Source organism: Egretta garzetta, unplaced genomic scaffold, assembly GCF_000687185.1.
Source record: "Egretta garzetta isolate BGI_Z169 unplaced genomic scaffold, ASM68718v1 scaffold256, whole genome shotgun sequence".
Taxonomy (NCBI): Eukaryota; Metazoa; Chordata; class Aves; order Pelecaniformes; family Ardeidae; genus Egretta; species Egretta garzetta.
The window spans coordinates 3,207,995-3,222,376 of NW_009260073.1; the positions used below are offsets into that span (position 1 = coordinate 3,207,995).

Below are 14,382 nucleotides of genomic sequence, written 5' to 3' on the forward strand. Positions count from 1 at the left end.
GCACTTAAATATTGACTTCCTTTTTTAACAATTTGTATTCCATGGACCTGTGAAGTTCACTATCAATATTTGAAATATAGACGCATTACCATCACATCTAGCAACCTCTTATGACCACATGCTGAAAAGGATCTCTGTGTTTGAAATGCAGATTTTACATTTTCCTAATGGTGTCAAGTATAGTTCTCACTTATTAAAAGCAGTTCTTACCAACAACCTATTATTAAGTGGTGAGAGGCTTTTTGTGTGTTACCTTCTTTTATTGAATTCTCTTTCAGAGATCACAAAACCCTTATTTTAATTTCAGACCACTACTGCACTTACCTAGGTCAATAAGTATTGCATGTTGCTGGGAAGTTAGTTGTTTTAGGAGTTCTTTATAAGGTGTGTCCTTTGGTTGTTGCTTACTCGGAAACTGATGTTTAAGATGGTATTGCTCTGCTAGAAACTTCCAGATCTCCCCACGGTGGTGACGTGGTACTCCTGAGAGAAGAAAGTCATTAAACCAGTAATCTGTACTCATACTGAGGGTTCAGCTATAGTTGAGCTAACAGGATTGAGGAACTGAAGATCCATATCTGCTAGATATGCAAGCAGATCCTTATCTGCTTGATCCGTATCTTCTATTGCCAGTAGACCATAGAAGCAGATCAAACTACAGTGCTTATACCTCCTCAACCAATAAAATACATCGGTATCTTAACAGGAGAGATTTAAGGTAGAAACAGGGCAAGCTGCCTAAGTCTAATGTTACCACTTACATCCAGTCTGATAAGTACTAGAAGAGGCAGCAAAAATTGCAATACTTGCCTCTGAGAAGTTATATGCTTATCTCCCATTTTTCTGTATAAAGTGCACAATAAAGCACTGCAACAGAACTAATTAACATTTTTCACTAATATAGCACTGACACTGTTGTCAGGAGTAAGTTTTTGGTACGCGTGCATCCTACCTTCCTAATGCATAAACAACTACAAAGGAGATATGATCTAGAGACTACAACAGAAGACAGGTAATCAGAAAGCAAGTACTGTATTTCTAGTTTTGCTATTGGTTTGCTGAATGACTGGTACAGTAAAAGTGTTTTGAAGCTTGAATTTCTTTATAAAAAGGGAAGATGCATGGTAGCCTTCATTTGTATCTATATGCAAAGCTCTGAAAGTAACAGAAAGGTTATTGTTACATGCATAGTTTATTCAGCACAAGACTGGCACTATTAAATCATCTACACAAGAAATCAATACATTATTTGTTGGGAAAGTACTCTGTCTAATCCGTGATGTACTGGAATCAGATATTACAGTTTGAAGTAATATACGGCTTAAAAGTTTTTCGGACTGCTTTTTCTCTTGCTGTATATGTAACGTGGATGACAACAACAATAGGAGAAATCAAAATTGACTCAAACATACAACTGACATGGAAAGATGACAAAACATATTAGAGCAATTTCACTGCCTTCTCTCATATAAACACAAAAGGATATGAATTTATCTATGCAATACTTATTTTTACTGTACTATTGTATTCCAGAGACAATTGCTTGAAAATGAAATGCTGGTAGAAATGTATAATATTTGAATCCACATCAGAAGCGTATTCAGAGAACATTTCTGTAAATTACTTTAGGGAACTTAAACCCAATTATCGAAAAGTCTCCACCACGAAACAGTGAGGGAAAGTGCCATTTCAGACACTGAAACATAATGAGCCAAGCTCTCCTCTTCAGATACACTTCTAAAACCCCATTAGCTTCAGTGAGGTTGAATGTGTCACATAGGGTAGACCTGGCTTAATAGAGCACATTTACAGCTGCAAAATTACAAATTAATTAAAATTCCCTTTAAGGAAGTAGTCCAATATTAAGTTTATCTCTGTATGCTGCATCATACATGTAAAATAAAGTATTTAGTTCACTACTTCCTAAACAAAAGATGCACTATATTTAAACATCTACTACAGTGTACATTATAGGTTAACAGTACATATTTGTTATCCTTATTTAAGCCCCATGCTTACTGAAACTTGCATTTCTTACCTGTTTGCCTTGCTGACTCAAGTTATTTTTAATGGTTTTGGTCTAAACTAGAACTTGCTAAACTCAGTTTAAATGCATTTTTCATCTCTGCATATGTATGAAATTTGACATCACTTAACTCTAAGAACTCTGACACAACTGGGCTCTAGAGAGCACAGCATAATAATAGCATCCAGAGCTAGGGATAATTTCCCCATCTACCGGCTACTTGTATGTGCTTCTTATTAGCAATCCACTGAATCATAGAATCATACAATGTCTTGGGGTGGAAGGGACCCCTAGAGGTCATCTAGTCCAACCCCCCTGCAGCGAGCAGGGACATTGCTAACTAGATCAGGTTGATCAGAGCCCCGTCCAACCTGGCCTTGAATGCTTCCAGGGATGGGGCCTCCACTACCTCTCTGGGCAACCTGTTCCAGTGTTTTACCACCCTCATTGTAAAGAATTTCTTCCTTCTATCCAGTCTAAATGTACCCTGTTTTAGTTTAAAACCATTACCCCTTGTCCTCTCACAGCTGGCCCTACTAAAAACATTTTCCCCATCTTTCCTATAGGCCCCCTTTAGGTATTGAAAGGCCGCAATCAGGTCTCCCCGCAGCCTTCTTTTCTCCAGGCTGAACAAGCCCAACTCCCTCAGCCTGTCCTCATAGGAGAGGTGCTCCAGCCCTCGGATCATTTTTGTAGCCCTCCTCTGGACCCGCTCCAACACTTCCATGTCCTTCTTGTGTGTCCAGCTTTTCATCCACCAGCACCCCCAAGTCCCTCTCGGCAGGGCTGCTCTCGATCCTTTCTTCCCCCAGCCTGTACTGATACTGGGGGTTACCCCGACCCAGGTGCAGGACCTTGCACTTGGCCTTGTTGAACCTCATGATGTTCACACAGGCCCACCTCTCCAGCCTGTCCAGGTCTCTCTGGATGACTTTATTTATTTATTTACTTGTTTTGCATAACTCCAAGTTTTTTAAGTTTTATTTTGAACTCTAACATAGGCCAGCATCACTGGACTGTCAACAGAAACCAAGTTTTTCTCATGCTCAGACACTGACTGGACAGAGCCCTTTGCCTACATGGATGGAAGGAAACGTGATAATGAGCTTTTCTTACTCTGTAGGGATTTATGCTTGGGGTATTTGATATTGTTAGAAATTTAGACTTACCTAGTCATCTTAAATGGACAATTTAGTTTAACTTGCTTAGATAACTGCATATAGGAAAGTGCAATATTTAAAATACTAAACTTCTGCTAGTGGTGAATTCTTGACACTTCCTTTACACACTGGAAAGCTTTGTACAGAACTATAAAAAGCTCTTTGGAGTAACATACTGCACTCAGCATAAGGCCTTTGGGTACAAACATGGTGCAAATAACATTGAGTAATAACCTAATTTCTTCGAATATTTAAAAACCATCCTTAGGTTATATTAGTTTTGATGCAGTGGAGAGCGGGGCAGGTTGCTCAGCCCTGCAGCTGTGAGGAAGACTGTAAGTGGTGTTTGCAGGTACAATGTGTTGTTGAACTCAGAAGAAAGGCAGCTCTCCAGAGATACCCACGTGTACTGTCTGTATACGCACATACTGCCCAGGCCGGAACAGAGAATTTCCAGATAATAGTGCAGACATTTCTTCAGTTATTTACACAGTTGTTTCTTTGGTGTTATCCAGGCTTCTTTCTTTAATTATAACTTTTATAAAATCAGACTGCAACAATTATAATATATTAAGGTACTGTACAACTCTCCTGTAAGGACAAATGTTATTCAAAAAAGAATACCAAACACTAACTCCAGTAATACAATTGCAGCTACTGCTGAAAGGGACTGTTACTTACATACACAGGACCATGAAGATACTGAACATTGTTACTTGTTTAGTCAGCAACCTGACGTGCAGCTCTGGTGAGAATCTGGTTGTAAGGAGTGGTTAAGAGGTCACCCTATTCCTTTTCTAATACAATTTACGTGCATTTCAACAACTGAAAATAACCAACTGTGCTTACCTTGCCCAACAGCAGAGTGTATTTTTTCCACATCAAATTTAATTTTTGACCTTCCAGGTGTACTCAGCATTTTTTCCCAAATCAAAGTTACATCTTTTAAGCATGGTGTGATTTCTTCATAGTCAAGTTTCAGACGTCTGTTCTGCAAATTGTTTTCTGAAGCTAGGAAGTGATATCATGAATGCACCAGTTAATATTGTTTACTATTTGCAAAATGGATTAATTTACCTTTGAACTTCATCATGCAATCCACCTAAAATTAAACGCTATTAATTCTGAATTACATGTTTAAATTTTTGTGATTGTGGGGTGTTTTGTTTTGGGCGTTTTCTTTGGTTTTAAGATAAGATATGTAATATTAATTTAACAGGCCAAACACAGTTAAGTTCCTTACAGCTAGTCAACTCTTGAATCTGAAGAAACATGAGAGACAATGACTAATGAAATAAATGCAAGATTTTCCTAACAGGATTTTTCAATTTCCCACCTCCTAAAAAAAAAATTAGTCCAGAAGACTTACACCAAATAAAAATACAAAACCAATATAGTCATCTATTTCTTATGCATACAGCTCCATAATAGTAATGACAAAGTAGAAAAGTTACTTTAAAGGTGATCATTCACATGTCCATTTTTATAGACTACATAAAAAGGAAAGTTCAAGTATAGAAAATTTCAGAACCCTGAACACAAACAGGACTATAAACAGTATATATACATGAGGTTGTCTTAAAGTCTCCACTGAAGAAATCAGAACAAGGACCAAAGCATTGGTCCAGTCTTAAATAAGACATTTTAGATCATCAGAGCTCTTGGAGCAGAGCTGCACTGTAGTATTGGTGATTTTCTCAGATTACAATTTATAAGAATATTGCACAGTATTTTCACGTGTTATCTACAAGGGATTAAATAATCAATTGCTGGGAAAGCATCAAAGAAGCATGGCAAAAATGAATATGAATTTTGTAGCTGAGTGTTAATTCCAAAGTTTAAAATTGGAGTGAGAATTTCGAAGGGACTCCTAGCAAAGCTTTTAAGTTTTGTTTCTGCAGCGGCTTTTTAGTACTAGAATGTACCTGGAAAAACGGTTTATTAATGGCATTGACGTAAACTAAATAATAAAAGCACTTTTGGGGACAGTGGATGAATCTGTGCAGGTCACAAGACTGAAAAAACAGAAGAGGTCTTTCAGCTCAGATGGAGAAGAAAAGTGCACTGCAGATGAGATGGAAAGATGTCAGACATCTATTCATAAAAGGCATGAAATGATGAAAGACAATGCTGTAAGGAAATCAAGACAACACTATGAAGAGAACACTAACAAGTGACATAGTCTGTGGTAGGTCTACGGAGAATTTAACAAATTGTGTATTTCAATTTTTTAACTGGGCTGTAATGTGGCTGAGGACTCAATGCACCTACTGCCAGGACAAGAGTCCCGGGATACAGTCAGCAGCTCTCTACTTGCAAAAATGGAAAGGTTCTACAGTATTAAACAAAAATTAAATACTTATGGTGATGCATTACTGTAACGCTAACAAGATACTCTCATTTTGAGGACCTTCTGCCATACATCATAAGCCTACTGCTACTTTTGATGATTTCACAGTATGAACTCACAAAATCACATGCATTACAGCCTTGAGACAATCTATGCTAAAATGTTATCTTTTGTTAGTTTAACTCTCCACTGTCTGTATGTTCAACTTGTTTATATACATTTGCTAAACAGTTAAAAATCACCTGAAATTCACATGGTCCATAATGACACTAAAAGAGCCAACACACTGAGCTCATCTTGTTCTGAGACCTGTATCTGCAATTAAGGTTTTTTAGATTATCAAATTCCAAGAGTCGCAAAGATTCTAGATTTTTAAAATGGAAAAAGAAAAGAACTGTTTATATTTGGGAAGTGTCCACTTTACCTCCCTATCCTGCAGTTGCTTTCATATGTGAATTATTTCATTCAGTGAGGTTATTCATGTGAGCTACAATGTTACCTATGTTTTTGCAAGATCTGAACCTCATAGTATTTCATTTTGACATTTTCTAATTTAGTTTTTGACTTTTCACTTCAAAGTAGTATATTTCATTTTAAAACATGACTTTGGCTGCACATGTGCTGACACATGCTTTACCCATCCTGATACAGACAGATGTAGCTTAATTTTACTCCTTAGGTTTTTCTTATTCCTGGTTTCTTGTTGCTTTTGATTGTTCCCTGTATATATATTCAGTGTTTAACCATAGAACCATGTAATTAGAAGCACCGACAGTTTTATTGTAGCTGTGTGTCCACACTGAAAGTGATTCTGCGTATCTAAACTGTCAACTTCTTCACATTTCCTTCAGATCAAATACAACATATTTATGTATTAGAATATTAAAAAAAACTTAAAACACAGGCGGCATTGTATGGAGAGGACTTAAAACCAGCATTTAAGTTTCAGCGTATATGCAAAACAAGCTCAGAGAAATCTTTCAATGTTCTGCCTCTGGCAAACAAGTGTTTCCTGGTGCTTGGCAACTTTTCAGTCTTTTCAGACTTTTCTGCTTTATTCACTCTTCTTATGCCATATGCAAAAATGTGACAGTGGGAGTGATGTGCAAGGACTGAGGAGAGAATACGCCTTTATCAAGAAGCTTATTTTAGATACTGACACTACCCAATTCCCAATATCACACTTAAGCATTATCAGTAAGGATGCAACATACTGTACATTTAATTTTAATATTTTGTTCAGTATTGAACAGTAGTACTCTGAGAATTATTACTGCGCATAAAATATTTATTTCTACTTCCCAGAGACAAAAGCATCAGAACATGTGGTATTACATTACAAAGCTGCGCTCACCGCAACATAGTCATCTGTTTTTTCAAGTCCTGACTCACCATCTGAGCTCTTCATGCAGCAGCTACCTAGGACAACTTCCTTACTCAACAATGCATACTGCACAGCTTGGGTCTTCAGTCATGCCAGCACCCATTGCATTCATTCACTAACTAGCTCCAGACATGTCATCTTAGTGAATTTGTGATGGTTTTGCAATTGGGCAGACAAAATTGGAGCACCTGAATGTTAAAATTTTTACGGATATTAATGTCCTGCAGTTGCCAAAAACTTGACTGCAGGCTGTAGATTCAGATAACTTGAATACAAGATAATTTTAAATAAAATCAGCAGTATAAATATACAAAACAGAGAAAATTTGTTTCTAAATGCTAGATCCCATAAAAATTCCACCCTACAGAATGACTTGATAGAAGCTCATTTATGACAGCACTGCTCTAAGCTGAAGGGACTGAATAAATCATTGCTCTCGGTATCTCTTTCTCCAGATGGTCTTGGCCCCTTAGCCAAGGGCATTGGATGTTTGGTATCCATTGCCCTATTTTAATTTACTGGATTAGCAAGGACATTTTCTGGGAACATGCCTGTCACATGTACAGGTAGGCTAAGTGTTCTGGGAGGCCATATCCAATGTCTGAGAGGTGTTTTCTCCTTCCAGCCCAAGTTGAAAGAAGGATTTCGTGTTTTGTATACTGACCTTTCCACATGGCTGGGCCTTTTCTCTCCGCAGCTCTTCCCGGAAGACAATCCTTCCTCAAGTTTACACAAAGGCAAAGAAGAATTGCCATTTTCATGCCAGGTACTTCACCCCTTGAGGATCCAGGTGCCTACTCCCTTCCTGAATATTTAAAATCAGCCAGATAAGCATTCCTGTCCTTATTCATATCTTCAAAGGAGCAGCTCTCAAGGGCAATCACTTCTAATTCTGATGCAGCTGCTACCATAAAATGTGTATTCTTAATCAGCTGCATTTTATGTGTAAAAATTGCCACCACAACGGATTTGTTGCAGCTATGCATTCAGCCACAGAAAAATACTGGTTCAGAAAAACTGCAAATTCCAGTTTCTCAAGCTCCTTCTCATCACCCTTCCGACTGATCTAAGTCACTACTACTCCATACAAACCTTGCTTGCCCAGTGTGTGTACGCAGGCAGGCACACACAGAAGTCCATAACCAGCTCCTTAAGAATTTCAGTTCAACTTCAAGACTGGCTAAACAGAATGTTGCAATGACCAATACAATGACCTATGGATGTGAATGTAGAAAAGAATTCAGGTCATGATAGTGATTGTGCTGAATCCCTAGAGCTTCTAGACACTGGACTAAAAAACCCTGGCCATGGTAAAACTAAAAAAGTACTAATTAAGATCAAGTAAACAAATAATAAAGTGAAGTGAGAAAAAAAAAAAAAAAAGTGTAAATTGTAACCTGCACTGATGAGAGCTGAGGGAGATGCTGCTAAACTGATTTACCTATATGTTCCTCAAATGCTTCATTAAGGCTTGGTCCAATCCACTGCCAAGGCCACAGAGCAACCCAAAAAGTAAACTTGCAGTAGGGTGTAATTGAGAACTTCACCAACCTTGTAACTTCTGGTTTTCTTTCTCCATTCTGAGGAGCAGTATCTGCTGAATAATGGCTTTCTTCCACAACTCTCGAAGCTCACGGGGTGTCCGTTTCCTTTCTTCTTTCACAGGCCCAAAGGGGCCATCTTCACACACTGGTTCCAATGGGGATCTTGGTGGAAGTTCTCCCAATTCAGAGTAATCTTTAAAAGAGAGAAGCTGTTATGAACTACTTAGATTTCATGAATGGGACACATTTTCAAAGACTGCATATCTATATGTATATATCTACATACACACACACACACACATATACATACATATACAGGAGGTAGCAATACCAAGCAATGTTTCCCAAATGGCAGTTTCAAGCAGATTTACAACCTGATTCTGAATAAGAATCATATGGGCCAAAGCCTGGAACATTTTTTTCTATAACCTGATAAAAACATTGTACCATGCACCAAGACCATGGCTTGCTAATTGCAGCTTTATAAGGACAGAACTAAAAAGGAAAAGGCAAGTTTGAGAAATTGCAAAAATACAACTTACAGCGGAAACCTGGCATGATTCAAATAGCAGATCAAATCAAATACAGCACCCACATAATTTAAAGAATAATCTCTAACCTGTGTTTAACAAAGAAAACACACACCCTTAGCTGCACAAACACACACCACCTAAGGCCACACAATGGGATGATTACCAGTTCTTAAAGTAAACATGCAGAAAGGGAGACAGGCACTTAAGACATGCTTGCTCTCACTTCTAATTTTTAACCATGTCATAACCTTCTGCACTTTTTCTTTTGGCTTCAGCTGATCTATCACAAAATGTATCTTTTTGTCAAGCATTCAAGGTAATTCTAAGAAGACTGAAAACACTACAAAAGAAAGTGAACATTAAATAAATCTCAGGCAAATTGAAAAATCTTCTCATTTTAGAGAAAGGTTAAATAACATTGTTTTTAATCAGGTTCTCAACATAAGAAGCATAAGTTCTTATACTTTGTCTTCTTAATGCCTGCTGCAGTATCATTAATTTTATTGTTTTATACAGCTTCTCTGAAGACTCAATAATCTTTGATATAACCTCTATCTAGAAGAAAAAACTACTTAGTTCACCACCTTTAAAATGAATGGTCAAACCCACCCATCTTTTACTACCAAATCCCAAATGGAAAGCCATCGCAACAACTCTTTTCCTTCAGCCAAACAGAATGGCTGTGAAATGTCTCCCTGAGGATAAGTTGACCAGTTATACATGCAAATAAATGCTTTAAAATCAGTGCAACAAAACCCATGCCCCGGACTCCCCAGCCAAGGACAAGTGTATCTGTGCATGCTATTTCAAATAGCTCCTCGAGAAGGGACACTCCTGAAATTACCGTTCTGCATGGTAGCTCACTGGTCCATTTCTGTATCATTGGCTAGCACAGTAATAAAGATTTTTAATTAAAAACACACACACACAAATTATCTCATCTCCACAAACTAACAAAATCAGAAGGTTTTCACCCCTTCAGAATCTGCTCAGAAAGCTACCATATATTGACTCACATGGTTCGTATGCAGCTATTCTTTTCTTGTTTGTTGAAAGGCACACACACAACTAAGCTCAGATGACTAAATAAGAATGGAAACGCTCACAGCTGTTGGCTGCAGCTTTTCGAAGTTATGCCACTGTCAATCTTTTCCTCTCAAAGAGTCAGAGACAAGCAGGGTGGGTCCAAACCCACCTGTTTCCTTACACAACACGTATTTGTAACCACAGCTGAATTCAGGGGCTAAAATATACATATAAAAATAAATGCAACATTTTCAGCTAGCAGCACAAATTAAAACATTTGCAAACTTGCACTCTGGATATAAGTGTGGATACCCACAGTTTGGGTATTTATAACACTTCAGAGAACAATGAACTTCACGGGAATGTGAATTAGGCAGAGGACAAATGTTTGACACTTTAATGGTAATTGTCATTTGTTGCAAAGAGAAGTAGGAAACATTGACAGCAGCATTCAAAAATACAGCTGATCATGAAAAATATGAATACAATGAAAAAATTACATTATATCCCTTAAAACAAACTGGCAAACATTCATTTTTTTTTTTTACAGGTAAATGGAAAGAATTCCATGGCCTAAGATCTGTAATTATAAAAGAGGTTTAGGTAAATGCCATCAGGTAGATCAGGAACACACACTTAATAGTCCTCAACTTGTGTTGACAATTAAAGGTAAATTATTTTGATTTGATTGCTGGTTTTGATGCACAGACTAATACTGTAATTCTATACAGGTAATAGCTGATTTTTCTTAGTGTATATTAAACAACACTATAAGGGAAATGCTCTTAAGGATAATGCTGGTAGAACTGCCATAACTTGCATGAATAAAATAATAAACTTAAAAAAATAAAAAATACTATCTTGAAAGAAAGTTTTTTGTTTTCTTAAAGGCTGCATCACCATAAGAAAGAGGAATTCACGACAATGGTCACCAAACTTTAATGCAAAAAGTAAAAGTAATCCAGATAGATAGGTACACCCTTATCAACTGTGTGCTATCTATAGTCTATTCACTTATTATTACATTCTTTAGCATCCAATATAGAATGCATGTACATCATGGGGGAAACAAATCTCTTCTCACCCTACAAATCCTCTCAGTGGTTTATGGATCTCCTTCAGTGTCAGATATGTATTCTGGTTTTATGCACGCGTATATGTATGCATGTGTTAGGAAATATCAGACTATCTACAGATACAGTTTATGATTACCCACTTGCAAAAAAACCCCCAACAAAACAAACCAGGCAGCCAAAATACACGCAAGGAAATGGATTAAACACATTGCATCTCTAAAGCAAGAATGAACATATCTAAGACCTGAAATCTTCCTGGTTTTAACGTGCACATTCTACTTTCTCAGTGAAAATTTTGTGGACTGGTCTTCAAGTACCAACTTAACGAAATATCACCTTCTAATTTATTGGAGATGTTACTCACTTCTCGTCCTCCAGTGATCAAACTTACTGTGAAAATACTTGAACCACTGCAAAACATTACCTATTCAAGTCCATGATCCTGCTTCCATTTAGGCTGAAAATTTCTTGTCTATTACTGACTAACCTGCTAAGATCATTATTCACTAAAAGAAATTTAACTCACAATGCTTAAGGCTATAAAAGAAAACAGAAAGGTTATAGGCTGAACAATGATGATTATCAACCCTACCTCTAATTCTTCTGTGGAAGAGTCCTAGGCTTGATTTTGCCTTACAAATGGCAGCTCCTTTTCTATCCTTTCTTTCTTCTGCTCACTTGTGGACATTTAACAGAAAGTCTAAAGTCTACTCTGATAAAGTGCAACACATTCACAACCTGCCTTCCCTCCCATCTCCATGCTGGCACGTAGCAGGATGTATAGAAACCAAAATGAACCTGTTTAACTGCTCAGGTGGCTTGCCTAAAGTTTGCAGAGTTGCATCAGCTATTTGGCTGGTAAAGGAGGTGGGGGAGGTGGAATGTGCAGGTAATCCCTCAAAGCAAAGTAAAAAACCAGACATTTGGTTAAGTCAGCACTAAGCCATGTCCATGAATATACAACAAGGCTATCAACAGACATGCCATCCAGCTTCCAGATCCAGAACAATAAGAGTAGAAATACTGTAACAACAGAGTATTTCATTATTATGCATAAACGATCTAGAGGATAACAAAGAAAGCAAAGATAAGTAGTAGAGCAATTCAACTGAACATAACTGGGAGCTCATGCCCCACTGAATCAAACTGCCATGTGTTAAAACCTAAGTAAGGCACAGCCTTCAAAACCTTTATGAGATTGGTAAGTGCACCTAAGCAGGATCTGAACACTTCAGTACACACTGGAAGATTGCTTCCCTGTTCATCTGCCAACCTCGTCAGCTTTTGTTGACTCCTATTCCACGTTTGACCTGTACTCCTTTCAAATATGTGGCTCCCTTTCCACAAGCTTCCATATAAAATTCTACCTCCATACATGGTACTTCTACAAGCCTATGACACTTCTACTCTTTAAGGTTCAGGATTGGGCAAGTTGACTCGATAACTACTATTATATTTCATCAACACACAGGTTATTTTCCATTTGAAGTTCATACTTGGACTACCCTTCAGGATTACTCTTCTGTGCAATGCACTTCTACAAATCTGTGGGTCCAGACTAAGTATTCCTCACAAAGCAATGTACTTCTTGTGCTCATGAGAACTTGTGCAAGGTAATGAACTGCAGATGAAACTACTCATGAAGCAGCAGCGAACGTTGCATAAATGTGCCAGTGCATCCATATGTACTTCAAAAACCCTGCTCTGATGCTTCCACCACTTATACTACCCAAGAAAGGACAAGACCAATAGAACAATGGACTGAGATGGAATATGTACAGCAGATCCATTCATTTATACTCAGTTCTTTGGCTTCACATGGCAGCGCTTCCATCCTACGATGCAGAGTACCCCTGTACTCCAAAAGGATCAACAAATGCATTACACGGAACTCTCATGTGCAAAGATGACACACAAAACAAAGTACAAAAGATTATGAAGAAACTATCACGGTATATTGCTACCAGGGACCACACTGAAGAAAGTTCGTAAATTAAAAGCTGGTGTTGACTGCAACAGTAATTAAAGCAGACAGTATTCGACTGGTAGTGATATAAACAGGAAATTTCATTATCTCCAGAAGAAGCTACAATGAATATGGAGAATTTGCTGGGACCTGTGAGAGGACATTAAAGTATTCCAACAGTGAGTTATTAAGATGATGCCTTAAACCTTGTTTTTTAGAAAATTTCATTTGTAATTGGCTAGAAAAAAAATGTAATTGATCAATATTTTCTTATTCAATCAATCTCAGTATTAAACAGGGCTTTCCAAAAAAAAGAAAAAAAGAAAACCCGCTAAGAAAAACCACACACATGAAGTAAAAAACCAATAGTGACAAACCCACCTAAAAGCTTAAAATTTAGTTTAACCAACCTCAAATATCAAAACCAAGATAACAAGATTTATCTTTGACTAGAAACTGCAACACTTCACGTCGAAAAGAAGGGCTTGTTTTATTTTTATAGGAAGCTAATAGGGAGGAGGCACAAATACAACGCATTATCGCCATCCTCAACATGGCCTTGTTTACGCATGGCTCTCTCAATGCGGTGTTTACCAGTCACATCTGCTCTCCAGGGTTAAGAAGTCAGGCAAGATATAGTGAGAATGTGGACGGAAGAATTCCATTAAGCGTTTTATTTTCTGCATTGCACTATTTTTCTTTGTTGCATTTTAAACATTATAAAATTCAGCTTAGCAAACAAACAAGAGAATCTTCACAGTCATGTAAGATTAAATTGCCCAAAAGAAAGGCCTTTCACAACATCCTTAGTTCTCTTCAAATCTTCCATTCAGGTAATGCAACACCTTCTTTCATACATGATACAAAAGTTAAAGAGAAACTGCAAACTTCTATAACCAAGGATATAATATTCCTATTATTTTACACAGCTATCTGGAATATTTGACTTCATAACCAAATGTGGTAACGTGACCAGGAGCCTTCTGTTACCAGAAAGCTTCAGATACAGAATCACAAGAAGCAACAAGTTCTTCTAGTCTGACATACAATTTAAGGCAATGGCTGAATGAGGAACTCTTGAAAAATTGTGTATTTCAATACAGTTGATTAAAATCATATCTGGGAGATGCTTTAGAGTTTGATTTTTTTTTTTAAACCAAGAGCTTCTTAAAAAGTAATATCCACCTCCAAATTCACCCCATTTACTAATATTATCAAGCCCTGAGCAACGAATGCCCTGATATTTCAATGGGCAAAGAAGCCGTCACACATTATATGTGGTACTTGCTGCTTATAGCCAAGCTCCTCTGCTGCAAA

The 14,382-nt window shown here is 37.5% G+C and overlaps 1 protein-coding gene across 3 annotated transcripts in view; it reads right to left on the bottom strand.

Moving 5' to 3' along the window:
- TBC1D1 (TBC1 domain family member 1) overlaps positions 1-14,382 on the bottom strand; it is a 115,418-nt gene that overhangs the window by 18,874 nt on the left and 82,162 nt on the right. For all 3 annotated transcript variants that reach the window (XM_035896775.1, XM_009641280.2, XM_035896774.1), the window contains exons 13-15: positions 8,472-8,657; positions 4,036-4,197; positions 325-483 (exon numbers count right to left, since the gene is read on the bottom strand). In XM_035896775.1, the coding sequence (XP_035752668.1) occupies positions 325-483; positions 4,036-4,197; positions 8,472-8,657 (507 nt within the window). The remainder of the gene's footprint in view (positions 1-324; positions 484-4,035; positions 4,198-8,471; positions 8,658-14,382) is intronic.